Here is a 21170-nt window from a genome sequence, read left to right as displayed (position 1 = left end):
TAGAGTGAACTGTCAAAAAATGATGTTCCTCTTTCTCCCTACTGTTAATTCCCTTGAATGGGGAATTTAGGGAGAGAGATATCAATTCTTACATGTCCAGTACCTGTGGCTTTGTCTCCCTCTTAAACCATCTAAACCATCAGGAGGGTTTCCTTTTTGGATCTGCATTGCTCTGGAGCAGCCTTGCTTTGAACTGGACTTCTCCCAAATATTCCCAAACTGGCTTATTGCTGTGGTTTCAGAGTTCAGTAAGTCCAACACAAACCCAAATAAACAGATGATTTAAAAAAAAAACATTAACTCAGACTTCAGATTAGCTTCTCAATCTCAGAAGCAATAGTTACCAATACTATTATTAGAGTAACACACACCCATATCTAAAAACGTAAATTGCATTCACAGATGATACTTAAATTGATTACTGAATTAATACAATTGCTAGGTTTGCACATACATTGAAACATAAACTAACCAAACAGCAGAATTTACCCAGCACAAAACATTAATTAATATTAATACTAACTGCACTTAGTATGCTCTGCAAATGCAGGCACCAGATCGTTAACTGACCTGGCTAAGCATGCTGCAGAAACCCAGCCATTGATCCCCCTTCCATCCCATAGTCTAAAGTGATCCAGTCCATTTTACAACTTCAAAATCCTGTTCCTGCCTTGTCCCGCTGCACAAGAAGCCTAGAACAAAGCAGTGCCATGTGCTCCTGTTTACCCTCCCATGCCCTCTTCCACACAAACCCATAAAGCTGCTTTGATTTAGAAAATCCTATTAAAATGGTAGAATGCAGTTTGATCCAAATTGTCAATCTGGTTTGGAGCATCTGGTTCACAAAGTCAGCGTCAGATGGCCAATCCAATTTGGAAAACTGGTTTGTTTCTGAGAGTCAACTTAAAATTGAATAGATTCACAGCAAAGCTTGGTAGAGCCCCATCATGGCTACTTTCTCTCTTGACAAATGGATGGGGTTATTATATCAAGAGAAGCAATGGCATTCAGAGTTCAGACATCAGAAACAGCAGGGATGGTTTCCCTGCTAAGATGCACAAAGTAGCCACAGGCAAAGGTGGGTAGCCATTTGCACAGCTCCAGCAGTTTCCAATTTGCTGCTTTACATCTGTGCTGAGATGATTAGACACTGGGGTACTCATCACTTCACTTTGTGTCATGTCACATTACATCTTCTCCACACTATTTTTAAGCAGGCTCAATGTCCAACGCAAAATCAATGCCAGGCTTCTCTGATCAGGGCACCTGCAATCAATTTGGTGGAGCTGACAAAGAGGAGGGTGCTGTCAGCCCTACTGTTCCTGCCTACCTTGCCTGGCTGCAGAGCAAAAATGTACAGCAGATGGCATGCAGGGAGTGAAAAGCAGGAACACATGGCAGTAGACAGGTTATCTAAGGGTATCCACATGTCTTTCCCAACACCATCCAGGGAGCCAAGTTTCATCTGGGTTTCCTCCCTTGTGTAACATTAATGAGAACCATCAAGCAGCAAGTTTTTTGTCAAGGATTGGTAATAAAAGCATGGAAATGGTATGCAGAACAGGTGAAAATCCTGACTTGTTCATCTAGTCCAGCATCCTCTTGCCACAGTGGCCAGTTAAGGTGGTATCCCTAGGAAGCTGGCAAGTAGTCTTGAATGCAGATGTCCCTTCATGCTGTTGCCTTGTCTTATCTCTCCAGCAATTGTACTAAATAACATACTACTACTATCAGTTTTTACCTAGTAACATGGCTAAACCACACTAACAGAATCATTGACCTCGATTGATTTTTAAAATGCAAAACTCCATGATTTCATTGACTATGTTTATCAATTCACTTCTAGCAAGTGTGAAGAACCTCATGTTCTACCCATGGAGGAAAACAGGGGCATGATCTGCCTTTCCCCAGCCCCATGATTCTGGAGAAGACTGGGATTTTTTTTTGCTTTGCGCTAGTTGGATCCTTAGACCACTGAGAAGCAGAGACCTAAGGCATATTTCTACCCTGTGTTCAAGGTGGCGGATGGAAGGTTGGGCACAACACTTTAGTTATCTCACTAAGTCTTATGCCGCGTTGAACTTCAAAATATGAAGAAAGGAGGAGAGGTGGTAAGCATCAGGACCACTACTGGGGCTAGCCAAATTGGTAGGTACTTATGAACCTCCTGACCAAAGAGGAGACTCTTAATTATTATTTAAGAGATATGTATGGATACTCACTATTTTAAAAAAAAAGGATGCTTTGTATAGCATATACAATAGTAGAGCACTTGCTTTGCTTGCTGAAGGTTCCAGGTTGAATCCCCAATATCTCCAGGGAAGGTGGGAACAGTTCCTTCCTGAAATTCTGGAAACCTGCAGCTCAACTGTCTCAGTAGTACCAGGTAAGGTGGACCCAGGAGTTTGACTCCTAGGTTTTCTCCCCTCCCCAGTATAAACATGTTATTTAGCCCAGAGAAAGCTACACCTTTAGGGTCCTGCAAAGCTTCTTTGGAGTGATTTGATCCAACTGAATCACTGCACTGGAGCAGATCCGTGAAGCAAAGTGGCATTTTTACTTTTTTACTTTTCAGATTGGAGCAGCTGCCTCGCTCTGCTTCGGACACATCTCAGGCATGTACAGATGCCACTTGCCTTGAAGCAAAGCAACCGAAAAGGACAAAGTGCATCCATCACCCTCTGATGCTTCCCTCTGAATGGAAGCTTTGCCCATGGACACAGCAATAACTCCTTGACACTCTGACACTTTATCCTTAGCATAACTTCTCAGCTTGACTTGGCCAAAGAATCTTGAAGGCTTAGCTAGATTAGGGCCTTTATTGCAGGCAAGGACGAAGCTGCCTTCACAGTAGTTGACTGCCTACAGCCAGACATAGATACCAAGAACTGTCATATATTCTCAAGGGTTTAAACTGGAGGCTTCTTCTCTGGTGCTTCATATTTGGCAGAGAGCTAGGTAGGCTGTCCTTGAAGGCAGGCAATTGTGGCAGGTTGACAGAACAGCATCTCTAGCCTGGGAACTGCTGGCTCCTGCTTTTCCAGCCTCAATCTGTACAGTGAGCACCAAGGCCAGATCATGTCACCTCTGAGATTTGAAGCAAAGCCCCAAGGCACATATAACCCACTTGGCAAAAGTTTCTTCTTTGGAAATGCCCACAGAGTTCTGTCAACTGAATGCTCTATGTTCTGTTGACTGAAATCGGGAAGGCAGAAAAAAATCAATAAGGTGCTGCTGGAGGATACAATTTATAGCATGGCACATAACAGGCTGCTCTGTTTCCCTGGCTCCATTCTACCTTTTTGGCTGCTGGAGGGTGGGGGGAGGAGGAGGAGGAAAGGCAGGAAAGGCACAGCATAATGAGATTGAAATCTGCCTTCTAATTTCCCAAAGTGTATCTTCCTCTGCCAAAACTTCTGTTTTTCTACTTTATTTTCAGGGGACTTTAGAATTTCTTTCCAATTTCTCTGGGTGGTGTTTTTGAATTGCCTTTGTTGCTGGAGGTGGTAGAGAAGCTGCTGCCAATATTGTTTCACATTTTCCCATCATTCGCTGCCTGCACTTGCCAGTTAGAAAAACAGTTTTTACGGGATGCCTTTCCTTGAAAATTGAATCAATCTGAATTTTGTAGCCAAGAAGACTACAGATGGCAGAGGAGAGCAGACAGTGTACTGAAAGACAGGGTACTCACATATACTCTCCCCCCACCCCCCAAAAAATCCAGATTCTACTCATGAGAATTTCATTGCAGTTTTCTAAACCAAATCTCCTTTAATCAAACGGAATGAGAATAGACAGGAAAATTAAAGGTGTAGTAATTTTTCTGAATGAATGAATGAGATAAATGGAAAAAAGGGAGGGACTTAACTGGTGTTGAAAATGCAGATGGAAGTGTTGTGTTTCTGCATTTACCCATATAAGTCACTTGTACATCAAATTTACATACATGATCACAGCATTTTTTTTTATTTCCATCCATCTTATGTAATGATCTTTTGGAAACAATATATGGCATAGCTTTTCTGTAAAAACAGGGATTGATATTTTCTTAGCTGCAAGTGCTATCATTCTGTCTAATGCAATGTTCTGGGTATTCAAATTCACTTGATCATTTATTTATTCATTCATTCATTCATTCATATCAATTCATTACTTTGGAACACACAAAGTCAGATCAGCACCAATGCTGAAAAGACACCAAGAGCTGGCTCTTCAGAAAGCCCTTGGGATTAATGGTATGGTGGGATTTTTCCTTGCAGTTGGTGATTGGTGTTAACAGTGATTGGTCTTCCTTGGTCTTATGACAGATACTACTGTCATTACCGATGGATATTTTTTGGGGTTATTGTTCTTATTTTGTCCTTTGTATTATTTGCTAGTGACTTTTGGGGGGATGAAGAAGCATATAAACTGCAAGGAAAAATAATGAAATGAAATTATTCTTGCTGTCACAAGCTCTGGGCAATTTTGATCTGAGATCTTGCAAGATATGTGAAGACTCGATCTGCCAAAATCTTTTGGTACAACAGCAGCTCTTGCAAGCAGACATCTTATGAAAAGTTATCTTAATTTCATGTGCTTTTGGTCATCTCATTAGAATTTTGACATTTTAATAATAATAAGTATTAGTATTAGTATTGGAGGATGACAAAATACATGTTTGTATTTCTTTCACAGTGTCATATCTTTGTACAGGTTGTGCTGTCCCTTCTGTCCACCAGAGCTGTTAAGGGATTGGGTTGGTACATCGATGGTCATAATAATAGAAATGGGAAGTAGGAATAACCTTGAGGAACAAGAGGAAGAGCCACAACCAAGACAATGGTCAGATAAAAGAAATTTGAGTCCAAGGCAGAAATGTAATTTGAGAAAAGCATGTCAGGTTTTTGTTTTAGATTTTTTATCCCACCTTTATTATTTTTATAAATAACTCAAGGCGGTGAACATACCTGATACTCCTTCCTCCTCCTATTTTCCCCACAACAACAACCCTGTGAGGTGAGTTGGGCTGAGAGACAGTGACTGGCCCAAGGTCACCCAGCTGGCTTTCAGGCCTAAGGCGGGACTAGAACTCTCATACCACCCTGATTGGCTCTTGGGCTGAGAGGGAGGGACTGGCCCAAGGTCACCCAGCCGGCTTTCAGGCCTAAGGCGGGACTAGAACTCTCCTACCACGCCTGATTGGCTCTTGGGCTGAGAGAGAGGGACTGGCCCAAGGTCACCCAGCTGGCTTTCATGCCTAAAGTGGACCAAAATAGCTCTTCCCTGGTTCACATGAAGATAAAGGTAGGGAGGGGGGAAGCGTATTCAGACTTGCAACTTTCTATTACTGTAGCCTTATAATAAAAATAGTATTAGCATTCATAACTTTGGTTTCCTAATCTGGTCTACCTCAAAGGGCAGACAATAATAAAGTTAAGGGATTGGGTAACTTATTAGTTTTCTTCATCAAAAAAAAAAAGTCGCCCATTCTTTTATGGAAAAGAGCCTAGTACCAGCTAACATATTACATTCTGGAAGGGACATTATTCAGAAAGGGACAATATCCTTTCATGCTATGTATGACAAATTTGTCATGGATGCTCTTCACAAGGGGAGCAATTTTTATAAATCTAATCGCAGTCTGTCTCCAAAAAATGAAAATTATGGATACCCCTTTATATAAATAAAAATATCAGACTGAAAGGAGCATAATTCAAAATCATACTCTTGGTTTCTATGATGTTTCATGTTCTTCATCCTCTTATAATAGTTTATATTGTACTGAACAGCTGGGAATAATACTAATGGAATTTTGCTCTGTTGTATATCATCACAGGTAAAAAGGGCTCAGATCTGGCTTTCTGTGTAATCAAGGATGCTGGAAAAATCAAAGAAGGATAATGGGGATAGTTTTGGGATTATATGAGTACAGTTCTGCTTACTACACTCCTCTGTCATTTTTAAGGGATTGCTTGCACATTAGAATTGTCTGCAAAGTCCATCTTGAGGCATGCTCCTCCATTTGCCTATGAAGTAAACCCTGGAGTATATAGGGATGAAGCTGAAGTTCTGGGAGGATGATGGGAAAAGAAAATAGATGTTTGCTTACCTCTAAACCCATTTCCATTACCAGTGGAACATGCTGGGGAAGGGGACCCTTGGGGTCGGATGACAGGAGCAAAGGCACTCTTTTGTTTGACAGCAGGAAAGACGGAGGAGGAGAATGGAAGGATGGAGGAACTGCTTGAAGAACCAACTGTGGGGCTTGAAGACATCACTGAAGGGGAAGGAGACATCAGCTTGAGTTAGAATAAATAGGGGCTTGGAAAGGAAAATGATCAGAAAGTACAGCCGCCGCTGCCACCACCAATTTCCACAATCAGAAAGCTTCCAACTGAGACTTCCATGAATTCCATAGATTCCATAAATCCCTTTGATCCTGAAGACTCAATTTCTTTCTTTCATTCATTCATCCATCCATCCATCCATCCATCCATCCAGATCTTTAATTCCAAGGATGCTGCTGAGCCTCAAGTGATCTTTCTAGAACATTATTAAAATGTCAGTTGACTGCAAATCAATGCTTTGCTTGAAATTATATCCACATATCCAGCAGAAGAAACAACAATGGTGAGTAGTAAAAAGTGTCTTGCAAGGACAAACTAATAGTGTGGCAGGGAGCAGTGGGACTATGGCCAGAAGGAGGCAGTAAATAATGAAAAGAATATATCCATGTATGCTTAGGTAGTTTTAGCTACATTTAGCTATATTTGTGAAACTGGCATTTTTCATGCATTGTGGGCATTTGTATATGATATAGCTCTTGTGGTTTGAACCTCAGGTCTGCCTTCTTAAGTTATTTTCCTTAAACTTCTTAGCCTCAAAAGGTTGGGGAGTTTTGCAATGCAAGCCAATTTTGAATATTTAAAAAGAATACATTGAGGAAGCTGAGTAAACACCCAAACCCCCAAGAATTTGGTGTTTAGTCATATTACTAATTGATTGGGTTCACCTATTATCCTACTTCAAAATATGGTTTGCTTGTTTTGAGCTTAGTATGATGTGTGAACCGAGCCATTGTGATGATTTAAATTCTAACACCAGAGATATTACCCAAATCTAATGATTTTTCAGGCTTTAGCAGGTGGCTGACCTTGTCTGGGCTTAGAAGCTAAGCAGGATCAGGCCGGGTTAATATTAAGATGGTAAGACTCCAGGAAATATTAGGATGGTTGGTCAGACCAGTGTTTCCCAACCCCAGCAACTTTAAGATGGGTGGACTTCAACTCCCAGAATTCCCCAATCAGCATGCTATCTGCCTGGGAAATTCTGGAAGTTGAAGTCCACCCATCTTAAAGTTGCTGAGGCCAAAAAACAAACAAACAAAAACCAGAAGAAGACAGTAGCAAAGTACTTCTGAGATTCTGCCAAGAATATTACACAGACATGTCCATGAAGTCCCCTGGAACCAAAATCAACCCAAAGAAGACTTCATCTTATCTAATAACCTTATAAACATGGTGAATAACAAACATTTTATTTACAATAAGCCCCCCACTGGACATTGTCCAGCCACAATTAAAATGATCATTTAAGCTAAAACAAAAGCAAAAATTACATGAACACTATACAATCATTATGATTTATTTGTTTTGGGTCAATCTTGTCTCCTGGCAACTATATGGGCAAGTCTATGTAGTTTTCCTGCCAACATTGTCAGAAATGGTTCAGAAGTATCATTGTTTTATTCTTAGGGCTGAGAGACTGGAACTAGCCCAAAGTCACCCTGTTAGCTTCTGTGCCTAAGCAGGACTAGGATGCAGGTTTTACCAATCCTAGTCCTGTATTTTATTCACTAAGCCAAACTGATTTTTGATATATTTACAATCATCATAAACATAATATCTCGGCAAGTATAAACTCTTATAATCTGACACCCTGCCATCTGATTTTACTAATTACAACAAAATAAGCCTACCATCTAATTTTACTAGCAGTCATTCTCAGCATCTACTCACAACTGCTTCCACCAGACAATCTGGATTATTAAGTAAGTAAGTTTTCACATCTCTCTTAAAAGCATACAGAAGGGTGTGGAACCAGAGTAGAAAATGAGGAGAATTCCATAATCAGGAATCAAGTCCTGAAATGTAAGCTAGCAGGATGGGACAACTCATGAAGAGGGAATGGAAAGAAGCCTTAATCCTGTCAGACATGCACCTAAACAGGGTCAAGTCAAGACAGGACAGGTAATGGGGAACAGCTAACCAAGGTTAGCTAAGCCCTGTGGTGGGAGGGAAAATTGGAGGTCCAGAATGCTGTGAAATGCAAGATAGTCAAGATTTCTAACCAAACATTTTCAAGTCAATTTCCCCAGCTTAGTGTATTCTAGATGTGCTGACTACACCTTCCATCATCTCCACAGGGCACAGTGGGAAATGTAGTCCAACAGAGATGGAAGATTCCCCAGCTCACCCCAAGATCCAGATCTCAAAAAAACAAAACCTGGACCAAATTTAAAACAAGCAGGCGAATTCCATTTTGGGTTAAAACACTTCCATTAATTTTGTGGCACACCTACAGAGTCACTGCTGTACTTTATGTTGCAGTATATCTTCTCAGAGTCTGAACGATTCTTTTAAATTTTATTTTTCTCAAGTATCTGTCAGCATCACATTCTAAACTCTGATGGTCAGGAATTTATAATTCAGATGTATTTTTTTTTCCTTTTTCCCTGGAGCTGAAACTTGGCACACACAATTCAGTCAGGAAGTAGAGTTTGTAAGTTTTCTTTTTCTTTGAAAAAAAAAAGGGGGGGGGAAACACCACCAAACATCTGTTTGGACAATTTTAAACTCTGCATGCAAAAGCAATCGACATTTCAGATTTCTTCCTTAGAGGGGGACTTTTTTTTTCTTTTTCCAAACAGGCAACTTATTATTAAAAAACAAACTCAAGATGTTCTCATACTGCAATGTGGGCTGGAGAGATTTTATGAAAATGATTCAATACTGTCACTGGTTAATAAACAACTGTCTTATATAACTGGATATAGACATGGAGGTTTTACATTTCCTCCCAATAATCCCAATAATAATCCCAGCTGGTTTCAGCCACTTTGTCCCAGGGTGGGTGGACAAGTCTGTCCTCAAAATCTTACGTCAAAATGTTGCGCTGTATCGTCATTCATTCTGTGCTGAAATCTGTGCTAATTTCACACACACAGAGACACAGACACACACACACACACACACACACACAAACAACTCTTTCCCTGAGAATATGATTAATCTCTTCTACTTTATTCTTAGGGTGCTTGAAAATGTAGTTTGGATTTTGCTCCCAATTCAAATCAATCCTAGTACATTTGATGGAATTTAATCTGTTTTATAGAACTGTAGCTTGGAACAGTGTAAGGCTGCAAAGCTATATGCATTTTCCTTCATGTAATTTTTGTTGAATTCAGTGACAGTAACTATGATTGGACTGTGAAATATTGCATCATCATTATTATTATTATTATACACTGTACACAACAAAGTGAAATCACAGCTGTTGGTTCTTTAGCTGGTGTTCGCCTTCATTAGCACCGAGTTCTTCCTAGGAACCTAGGATGTTGTAATATAGTGGTATAGTGTGGAGGTATAAGATCCAAGCAGTGTGGCCTTTTCTAACTGACAGATGGAAATTTTGTCAATGCGCAGATTTTCTAAGTGCCATCCCAGGTTTTTTTTGTATGGCACCCAGTTGCCAATAACCCCTGGGACCACCACAGCCGGCTTATGCCATAATCTTTCAACTTCAATTTTCAGATCTTGATACTTTGTGATCTTCTCCAATTCTTTGTCTTCTATTCTACTATCCCCTGGTATTGCCACATCAATTGGCCACGCTTTCTTCTTTTCAGCCACAGTTAAATCTGATGTGTTATGCACCAGAACTTTATCAGTTTGTATTCAGAAATCCCACAATATTTTAACTTGATCATTTTCAACTACTTTTTCAACTATATGTTCCCAGTTTTTCATTACTGGCCATGATTAATTTTTACAGATGTTCCAGTGGATCATTTTGGCGACTGTGTTATGTTGTTGTTGATAATCAGTCTGTGCGATCATCTTGTAAAAGGTGAGTATATGATCTACTGTTTCTTCTGCTTCTTTGCACAATCTGCACTTTGAATCATTTGATGATTTTTTCAATTCTGGCCTTGATTGCATTAGTTCAAATAGCTTGCTCTTGAGCAGCCAAAATCAAGCCTTCTGTTTCCTTTTTAATGTTCCAGTTGTAAGCCATTGCCAGGTTTTCTCTTTATCCACTTTCCCCTCAATCTTTTGTAGAAATTGACCATGTAATGCTTTTCCTTGCCAGCATTCTATTTGTGTTTTTATTACATTATTTTGATATTCATATTTTATTTCCTGTACATTCAGTAAGTTCCAATTTTTAACTTGCATCAATGCTTGTTCTTGGCTGTCTTTTACATAATCAGCCAATGCATGCTTTTCTTCTTCAACAGTTTGTTTGACTTGAAGTAAACCTCTGCCTTCATTTCTGTGGGGCAGGAATAATCTATCAATATCACTACAGGGATGTAATGCATGTTGTTGTTCAGTCGTTAAGTCGTGTCTGACTCTCCATGACCCCATGGGCCACAGGACCCCCGGCCTTCCTGTCCTCCACTGTCTCCCGGAGTTTACTCAGATTCATGTTCATTGCATCGGTGATGCCATCTAACCATCTCATCCTCTGCCGTCCCTTTCTCCTTTTGCCTTCAGTCTTTCCCAGCATCAGGGTCTTTTCCAGTGAGTCCTCTCTTTGCATTAGGTGGCCAAAGTATTTGAGCTAATGCATAGTGAATAGTTATCAATGTTCTTGTTTTTCAGTCCAAACTGCCCAGTTCAGCTTGTGTCCAGTTAATAATTCTAGTAGTGTATCATATCACAGGTATGGGCCAGGCATTGATGGCTTTAATGGTGTTTCCACCATTCAATTTTGTCTTTAGCAATTTTCTCATTCTTTGGATGTATTCTTTATTAGTCACATTTTTAACTTGTCCATGTTTGATGTTATCCAACTGTAAAATGCCCAGAAACTTGTAGGCTTCATCGTGATGACTCCTGATGGTTTGGCCATTCAGCATTTCAATCCCAATACTGTTCATGATTTTACCCTGATTTATTGCTACGGTAGCACATTTCTCTAGGGCAAATTCCACTGCTATATCTGTGCTAGAAATTCTTACAGTATTTGTCAATGATTGGATTTCGATTTCTGATTTTCCATAAAGCTTCAGATCATCCATATAAAGCAAATGTGAGATTTTATTAGCATTTTTGGTTGTTCAATAGCCAAGATTTGTTTTCTTCAAAATCACTGAAAGTGGGATCATCACAATGACAAATAATAAGGGTGATAATGAATCACCCTGGAAGATGCCTCTCCAAATTTTGACAAGTCCATACTTTTCATTTCCAATCACCAATTCTGTCTTCCACTCCTTATTTTTTTCTATAAACATTCTAATGTTTTTACTGATACAAGTTTCCAAAAATTTGATAATCCAACTCCATGGTAAAAAATCAAATGCCTTTTTATAATCAGTCCAGACCATATGTAAATTGGTTTTTCAGCTTTTGCAATTCTCCAAAAACATTTTATCATTCAGAAGTTGATCTTTTGTACCTCTGCTTTTCCTTTTATTTCCTTTCTGTTCTACTGGAAGGATGTTATTTTCTTCTAAATAATCTTGGATGTTGTCCACTATTAGGTCTGTGAGTAATTTAAACATTGTAGGCAAGCATGTTGTTGTTTTTGTTGTTGTTTTGCTTTTGGGTCAATCTTGGCTCCTGGTGACTGCCTGGAGAAGTCCATTCAACTTTCTTGGCAACATTTTTAGAAGTGCCTCACCAGGACCTTCTTCCTAGGGTTGAGACAGGATGATTGGTCCAAAGTCACCCAGTTAGCCTCATGCTTAAGGCAGAAGCAGATCTCACCATCTCCTGATTTCTCTCTCTGTGTGTTATTAAATTTACATACTACTGTAATCTTCCAAGGATTCCTAGTGGTTCACAACAGTAGCATTAACAGAATAATATCCATGGTACAATAATGGTTATACATTTAAATATCCATGGTGGTTATACAATAAACAATTAATTGTTTAATTATTACATAACATGTAATTGCAGACCTGACATATAAAATGATATGATACAAATCACACAGCACCCACCAGCAGTCACCAAATACCCTCCAGAAGAGAAAACCTCTGGAATACCAACAATAAAGGGGAATATATATCTTCTAAGGGTAGGCTGCAACAGACAAACAGCATCTCCTGGCCACAACCCCCTTTACTACATGAAAGTTGGGGATTACCAACAATGATCCTGGGATGCTCATATTGGAAAGGTTAATTCTGGCTGGAGAAGGCAATACTAAAGGTACATAGATATCAAGCCATATATGGCTATATAGATTTAAACCAGCACTTGGAAATTTACTGGGAGCCAGTGCAGGACTTATGTATAATGTTCACTTAGCATAAGTGCCAGCTGACAAATAAGCCACTGTGTGGTCTGCAAAGGTAGACTCATGTAGAGTTCATTACAATAATACTGACCACAGCAAAGTCCTACTGGTCCTATTTAGACTGAAGATGGGTCAAGGCCTTCTTGACCTCTGCCTCTGCTTGCCCTTCCAGCATTAGCTGTGAGGCATGGGTTCTTTTTACCCCATACTACTCTAGAGTCTTCAAGGAAATGAAAAGAAATCTGACATTCCTTTGCAGCTGAGCCCTCTCTGAAAATTTCAATAAAAAGAGGGCAGAACAGCTTTTCATAGAATAAATGGGAGTAATTTTGGAATATCCTTAAAACCCACACATCAGCAAGGAAAATACTTTTTTTTAAGGGATTATCTTCCATATACTGATCTGATTTTTGCAGATCTGTGCTTTTGTCGTTTGGCCCAGTTGTCATACAAAGTGGCTGAGTTTCCATAACTTGCCAGTCCTGGCTAAAACAGAGTTGGGCAGGTTGCAGGCTAGAGTGCTGCAGTAAATTTGGCTAATAAAACTGTTATGCATACAAAATAGGAGGGTAGCAGGAAAGGAGGAAGATAAATGAAATAATGAATAAAAATAGTGAGTCCATGGTAGAGAAAAGTTTTTGATTCACTTGGGCTTTGGAGAAAGCGCTTGAGATGGGCTTTCTTCTCTAATGATGATCTCTCTTGGCACTCTGGCATCCTGAGAAGTTAGCCATAACTATGACAGCTTTACTGTGAGGGGGCCACCACTATTAAGCCCAGGGCATTGTAGACATGAAAATAACAACATCCAACCACTAATTTAATCTAACCGCCCAGAGTCCCTCCTTGTGGGGGGAGATGGGTGGTGTTAAAAATTTGATAAAGAAATAAAGAAATAAAATCTACTAACTTCACACTAATCCCTTTTGCATCAAAGGAGAGATTCATTTAGGTGCAATTGCTAAAGGATATTCATGTTAATGAGGCTAGGGCTTAACCAAACAGTGACTACACATTTCCTGTCCTCCTGATACTCCTTTTCTTTCTCTTCTGGGAATGGTCTTCTCATGCTCTCTGTCCTCTCCCTCCTCCCCATGCACTAGTCCAACATAGGTTGTTCTTGTTAAAGGACTGAAATCAACTTCTGGGCTTAGAGCTGCTTGTTGACCACTCCTGGCCTTTTGGATCAGACCATTGCTTAAAAAGGAGAGCAGGGCAGATATACAGTAAGCTATGAATTCTGATGGGATTAGATTCCCAGCAGCTGGTGCTGAAGGATACCAAAAGCTGATGTTCCAGACAGAAAGAGCCACCATAGTACATTTGGGGCAGATAGACAAAAGCAGCCATGCATTCTTGCAGGCTTTCTCTGCAGAAGCTTTGGGCTTAATTGTCTGATTACAAGGTTGAGGAACCTTCTGGCAGATGACCCAAAGAAAGGAAATAAACCTTTTCAGGCAGATTGCCTCTCAGCTTAAGTCAACCCGAAGGTCATATGGAGCCAGAGGAAAAGAAGAGAAGGAAGCTACTCACAGCCATAGGGAGATCCTGTGGGAGAACCATTAATGAATCCAGGTGAACTGGGAACAGCCAGGTTGGACATGGGGACATTGCTGTAGCCGTTCATGCTGTTACTGGGGGTGCTGTAATTAGACTGCTGAGGGGTCGAGCTGGAGGAGTAGCCTCGTGGGGAGATGCTGCTTGTGTTGCGGATGTAACCTACAAGAAATAAACATTCACTGAGTGCCCATCAATGAGGATGACAGGCTGGTCTTTCTTAGACATGTGGTCTTCAGTGGTCTGGATCAGGAATAGATTAATCTCTTTTACCTTCTACACTGTCACCATTATTTCAAGCAGAACATCTTTCTGCATCCATGTGACAACGTTAAATCTTCTCTCTACATTTCTGTGCCCTTTCCCCTACCTTCCACTTTTCCCATCTAGTCTGTGCTTTTGGTACAGTGGCTGCCAGAACATCTGCAACTTTGCATGCATGGTTTGATCAAACTTCATTGCAAAATTAGGACACAAAGAACAGCTACATTTCAATTCAACTAATAGTTTGGGAAATGTGAGTTATTTGCATTTAAATACAGGTAAGTGACATTTTGACTCTTCAATAATTTGAGCTTTGAAGAAGCTAACAGAAGAAGCACTTAATGATCTTATGTTTTGCTTCCAGATGGGTGTGGCTGTCAAAAATAGGGTGCCAGAAAGAAGTGGTTTCACGGCAAAGTGAGGAAGATAGTAGGTAAGTGGATGTTTAACGCTCAGAAGTTACAGAGAGCAGAAATACCATGAAAAAGTGCCTAAGTGTACAGCAAAATAGCATTTCCCCAGGAATCAAAATCCTAAATAATGATGGAAAAAACCCACAATTCTCTCACATTCATCAATGTGAATAAAATGGAGAGAAAATAATGTGAGAATTTGCTTTCACTTTTTTTTTCCAAAAGAGAAAAGAATTTCAATTTAATTCTCCTGGGTGGAGTGTGGCGTTCTTATACTTATTCAGTTACCAGATGGCCAAGACGTGTGTGTGAATGCTACCTTTTTTTTTTTTTTTTTAATTATACAGTCATCATTCCAGCAGTCTGCAGCCTCCCTGGTTTCTCACACTTCAGTTAAGTCCCAAAGAAAGATACCAAGAAGGAACTTCTTTGATGGGGTTATCAGCTTGGAAGTGAGAATGGTGAGGGAGGCTTTAGAGTGATGGGAAAATGTGTAATGGAAAATAACCAGCAGGATCATTTTCTAGCTCCGTCAGCAGCAATATGCTGTACAACTGCACCAAAAGAAAGGAAAAAATACATCTTCAAAGATCCAGATAATGGTAGAAAACAGAAGTCTTTTTCACTGGGAAAGAAAGTGCAAGGCAAAATTGGTCACAGCATTAGTTCAGATTATGAAGTATAGAATTGCAGAGTTGAAAATGATTCAGGGGCGGGAGAGATCATCCAGTTCAGCTTCCTGTTCAGTGCAGGATTTATAATGTAGGCTGTCATCTTGATAGATGATTGTCCAGTCATGAAAAAAAGAAGGATAACCTCAGCTGAGGGCAAATTGTTTAATAGGCAAACTGCTATTACTACTGGGAAGTCTTACTTAAAGTTACACCAAACAGCCTCCCTGTAGAACCATCAGTTCTAATTCTGCCCACTAGAGCAATAGAAAATAAAGTGTGTGTTTATCTTCAGAAACTCCCCTCTTCTAAGTTGCTTCACTCCAAATATCTGTTTTATCGAATAAGGTTGATATATTAGGAATCTTCCACGATTTTGTGTGTTGACAGCCATACAGGCATGCATTTTTAAAATTATTATTGTCAAACCTTGCATAGTATGACATGAAAATAGTTTTCTGCAACCCTCTGAAATCTGTTTTCTGTGTGCAGCTAAGATGCATATTTGTAGGCAGTGGCTGAGCTAAGACATATTTTCAAATGGATGCAGCAGATACTTAAACATCCTTTCATAGCGTGGCAGATTTCTTTGGGTAAATCATATCCACTTTGCTTGAGTATAAATCTGTTAAGGATTTATGTTACTCCTATTTAAAAACCCTCTTCAATTCTGTACAGTTTTCTATATTTCCCTAAGAAGATCTGGGCCTTTAGACTAAGGATTTGTCTTTTAGGGCTAAAAGCCAAATGAATGTGCTAATGCCACCACTAACTCCACAAATAGAGTTTTGCAGGATAAAACACAAGATCCTCTCTAAAGATCTGTTGCAGCTTCTCACCCTTAAGCATGTTCCACTAGTTGACAAGAACAGCACTTTGTTTGACAATATATGTACATTTTGCCAGTCAGATCTGCATGTTGAAAGAATGTGAAAGGGTGTTTCAAGGTCTGGAAAAAATTAGCCCACTTGTGTTTTTAATATTTATAACATTAACATGGGATTTGCTGCAAATTCTGGTCAAGGCTGTACCTTCTCTGGGATTTCAGCAGAGATTCAGAATGGTCAATTATTTTTTTGAGCAAAGGATGGTTTTAAAAAATTAAAAAACTGTTTGGAGACTGTAAGAGAAAGAAATGTATTTATGCAACACATGCATGGGAGCTATAGAGATGGTTTAGGCTATGGATGGAGAATGAAGAAAATTGAAAAGTATTTCAGAATGGTATCAATATCCGGGGTGTGCTGAAAACCTATTTGAGCCACTGTGGCTGGAGAAAAAATCCAGAGTATAAAGCACAATCTTTTCTTTAATTACCATGAATAATTAGGATTGGAGGAAATTATTCTTCCTAACAGTAAATCAGGGTGTGTGGGGGTATTAACCTGCCAACATTATGCAACCAAAGGCAGAAAGGTTAGTATTTATAATATAATCCTTGAATCAGCTGAAAGCCTTAAAAAATGCAACTCCCCAATAATTTATGGAGACCACTGTAAATCCAGACCCTGAAGTTAATCCAGGCTCAGGGATTAAACTGAACTTCCCCTGGAATCCTGATAATAGCAAATTTGGGATTTTCCCTTCCATGAGATTCTGGGTGGGGAAGCTACTAGCCCAAATGATTTCTTGCTAATATCCATTTCCTCCCATGAAACTCCATATTGGACAGGAGAGAGGTCGATTTACATTGGACAGTTTATCGGGTAGCCAAGAAGTGGCATCTTTTTTCCTGTTGTGACATATACAAAGTTTGGTGTGCCTGTAGCAGTGCTAGCACTCCTGTGTGCAGCAGTTCTTGGAACCATCATAGGACCATGAAAACATCCCATAAGAGTTCCAGAAAAAGCTGGAACAAAGGAGAAGTTGGCATTCAATCACAATACAGAATATCCAGTATAGAACTCTCCTGCCTTTTTCCCTCAGTCTGCTCTCCTAAACTTCTAATCCAATCTTTAATAACTATTTTTTAAAAAAAATAGACTAGAAATATGCCGGATCAGAAAAACAGTCCTTAAATTAAAAATAAAGCAGAGAAGACATAATAGAAGCCCATAAGCCCTACACAGGACCAATGTATCTGCTAATTTCACTTGAGAGAGTTATATTTAGTTACAGTTATTGTTTATAAACAAAGAAAACAATAAATTATTGTGATGACCTTGGCAATTAATAAGGACTACATCTTGTTAAAGGATCGGGTCATGGCCAATATTTCCCAGTTTCTGGCCATCATTTCCTGGAAGTAACACTTCCATACATTGTGTCCATTTGCCAGCTCAGCAATTTTACCTTGATTGTTCCCTTGTGTCGACTCAGAGATGCTGACTCCTAACTGGCTGCCATAAGAGTTGATGCCCATCATGGCGCTATGAGCAGGAGAGCTAGACAAAGCAGGGATCTGACCTGGATTCCTTGGGACACTGTAAAGAGCTTCTGCAATATCAGCAGCTCGCTTCAGAATAATGTCCTGAAACAAAAAAAACAGCATAAATTTTATTCCAGGCAGACTGATTTATTTTACAAATTAGAAAAAGAAAAAGAAAGAAAGAAATCCTCCACAGATGTTCAGCAAACATGTGTCTTGAGGTGGTGTGGGACCAGGAGAAGATGTGTAGGAAGACACCAAGATCAGGGCTGCTCTTGTTGTTATTCCTAGTTTCCAAGATTGCATTTCAAATAGAGCCTTGGGCTAATTGTACTTGGCTAACTGGCTAATTTCAAGCCCCCTTCCTCAAGGGATTAATACTGTAAAGACTATTCTGTTTCCTTCTGTTCAGCCTCTGTGTGTACAGGAAGAGTAAGAGAGAAAAAGGTACTGGAAAGAAAGACAAAGGAGGAGATGCCAGAAGGAGAAAAATGGGTAACCCCCCCCCTCACTTGCCTCACCTCCATCAATCTTTGGCAGGTGAAATGACTCTCATAAAGTCACTCTGAGATGAAGATGGCTCTCAGTGGGAAAAATACTGCTCAATCCTCATCTAGAACATAAGTGAGCAATCTGTGGTCCTAAAGCTGCAGAACTTAATAACCTAAAAGCCCTCTGGATACAAACACTTAAGAATTCTGGCAAGTATTCACTGTCCCTGTTTGGGGGTGGCAGATTGGGGAGGAAGGGAGTAAGAATGAATGAATATCATAGAAAGAGAGACTCGAAGAGCTGGTAGACGAAAGACAGAGGAAGAACGAATGGGGCAGGATAAGACTTCCAAAGTTACAAACTTTTAGAATTGTTTTTAAGTCTGTTTAGAAGTTTCAGTAAATGCCAACCCCCTCTTTTTGCAGACTATTGGAATACTAATAGAGAGACTAATCCAGTAGAAGAGAGACTAACAATAGACTAGCCAGGGTTTCTCAACCAGGGTTCCGTGGCACCCTAGGGTTCCGTGAGAAGTCACTAGGGCTTCCCTGGGAGATCAAGATGTATTTAAAAAAATATTTTAAATTTGGGCAACTTCACATTAAACAGGCAAGTTTCATTCTTTATTATCAGTTTAAGAACACTCTTAATGCATATATACAGGCCTACCCATGAAACGAAGATAATAATTTGGTAACTTCTGGCCTATCTTTGAGCCTGAATGTGCAGGGGTTCCCCGAGGCCTGAAAAATATTTCAAGGGTTCCTCTGGGGTCAAAAGGTTGAGAAAGGCTGGACTAGAACTTTTATCAATTAGGGTGGAGGAGGAGGAACAGAACTAGGGGACTAGATTCTCATCCTCTGGACCAGAGTCTGAAGGAAGAAGATATTGCCCTCTTCCACCAGCTCACTTCTTTGAATGGATTCCTGGACCAAATGTGCAAATAAATTCTCATATACAAGGCTGAGAAAGGCCACCCCTATAGGACTGTGAAGGAGTCTTAATTGGGCAGTAAGTCTCAAAAGTTCTACTCAAGTAGGTCAGGTGAAAGGGTGATTCAGGAGAAGCTGCAGACACAATCCTTCTTTATGCATTCACAGGATAAAGAGACAGGAATTCTGACCTGATTATTATGGGGTGTCCCATACAGCGCTTCAACTAGGTCAGCTGCTCGCTTCAAAAGCATCTCCTACAAGCGGAAAGGAAGGACAACCAAGGATGTATCACGCACTGAAAAATGTTGTGGTAAGAACTAGGCAAGCACAGTGTAAAACAAACAGACCCTGCAACCAAGCAGGACAAATGCTAAGAACAACTATTTTTTTATTATTATTATTATTATTATTATTATTATTATTATTATTATTATTATTATTATTATTATTATTATTTAGTAACTCATACCTCACCATTCTATTTATGCACTCCAAGTAGCTTTGTGCCATGAAAACAAATAGAGGGAAGGGCATATTTAGCCAGGCTTCACTGAATCAATCCTGCTCTGAACATGCTAAGGCATAAGGCATGATTTATAAACACTAAGTTACACCAAACCAAACTCCTCCAGTTCATATCACAAGTCTGCCAAAAGTCAACCATAATTTACTCAATTTACTTCATAAAGTAAATAAAGATGAATTACTTCATCTTTATTTTCATTTATTTTATTTATAAATTAGGTTGCATCTTGTGTGGCTTTTATTTTTATTGAGTTTAGAGTTGTTTTACTCCTACCGTGGATGTTTTAATCTGTATCTGTTCTCTGAAAGCCACTGAAAGTCTCTTTGGATTGTGGCCACATAGAAATGTGTTTAATTCATAAATAAAGTCACAATATACTGAACATATTGAGGGGCTCACGATATACTGTACATAAACTGGCTACACAGACCAGATTTGGGCAAATAACGCTAGAATAAAATGTGAGAAGTTGGTCTGTGATTCAGCATGACACTCCAATGGATCCATTATCTTTTATCCTCTTATGTGAATGGAGTCAATATGTGGGAAAGTCAGCTTTACCTTAGCTAGTCGTTCTGGATCACCAGGATGTCTTGGGATGACCTTCTGGAGTCTTTGGAAACCATAGTCTATGGTGGGCTCATTTAAAGCTGAAAAAGAGGGTGAAAGAAGAGTAGCAACTGAAATCTTCTTGTGGGGGAAAAAAACTCGAAAGTTGAAAGTTATTCAAAGCAAATATTTGTAGCTCAGGGTTGAACTGTGGAGTCCTTGGTGCTCTCTGGGCCTTGTTGTTTTCTTGCGGACATTTCATTGCCAGACTAGGCAACATCTTCAGTGCAAAGAGGGAGTGGGCCTTGAAAGTTATTTCGCACAAAAAGAGAAAAAAAGAAATAATGGAAGAAACCCATAATGCTGCACACAGATGAATGGAGCTAACTATTCAGGAGAGATAAAAAAGAAGCTCTTCAACGTGATTCACAGCTACTGCTCAAAGAGCAGGTGGCACCTATGGCCAGGAGGGCTTTTGCACAGGTTTATTTTATGCATCGTCGGTGCCCTTTCTTCAACAGGGAGGCCCTTCAGGTGTTCATTCACACCTTAGATGCTGCACAATTAGACTACTGCAATGCGTTTTACATGGGGCTGCCCTTTAAGACCATCTGGAAGCTGCAGCTGGTTCAAAATGTAGTGGTGTGAGCAGTAATGGGTGCTTCTCATTATGCCCATGTGTCATCACTGCTACCTGAGCTGCATTGGTTGCCAATCAGCTTCTGTGTAATGGTGAATAGAAATAACCTTGAGGAACAGGAGGATGAACTGCAACCAAGGAAGTGGTCAGATAAAAGAAAGTTGAGTCCCATGTAGAAATGTAGTTTAAGAAAGCCTCTCAGATTTGTAATGGGTGGTGAGAATAACCCTGGGAGACAA

General features: G+C 39.8%; 1 protein-coding gene across 1 annotated transcript in view; it reads right to left on the bottom strand.

The window, feature by feature from the left end:
- The window catches only part of EBF2 (EBF transcription factor 2), a 233625-nt gene that overhangs the window by 7962 nt on the left and 204493 nt on the right, over positions 1 to 21170 (bottom strand). Inside the window, exons 11-15 of the mRNA XM_063311109.1 lie at positions 20304 to 20392; positions 19405 to 19470; positions 17714 to 17891; positions 14050 to 14235; positions 6092 to 6259 (exon numbers count right to left, since the gene is read on the bottom strand). Of these exons, the coding sequence (XP_063167179.1) occupies positions 6092 to 6259; positions 14050 to 14235; positions 17714 to 17891; positions 19405 to 19470; positions 20304 to 20392 (687 nt within the window). The remainder of the gene's footprint in view (positions 1 to 6091; positions 6260 to 14049; positions 14236 to 17713; positions 17892 to 19404; positions 19471 to 20303; positions 20393 to 21170) is intronic.

Source organism: Candoia aspera, chromosome 9 (genome assembly GCF_035149785.1).
Source record: "Candoia aspera isolate rCanAsp1 chromosome 9, rCanAsp1.hap2, whole genome shotgun sequence".
Classification (NCBI taxonomy): domain Eukaryota; kingdom Metazoa; phylum Chordata; class Lepidosauria; order Squamata; family Boidae; genus Candoia; species Candoia aspera.
Note: the sequence above shows the minus strand (reverse complement) of the source record. Positions and strands in the feature narration are given on the sequence as shown.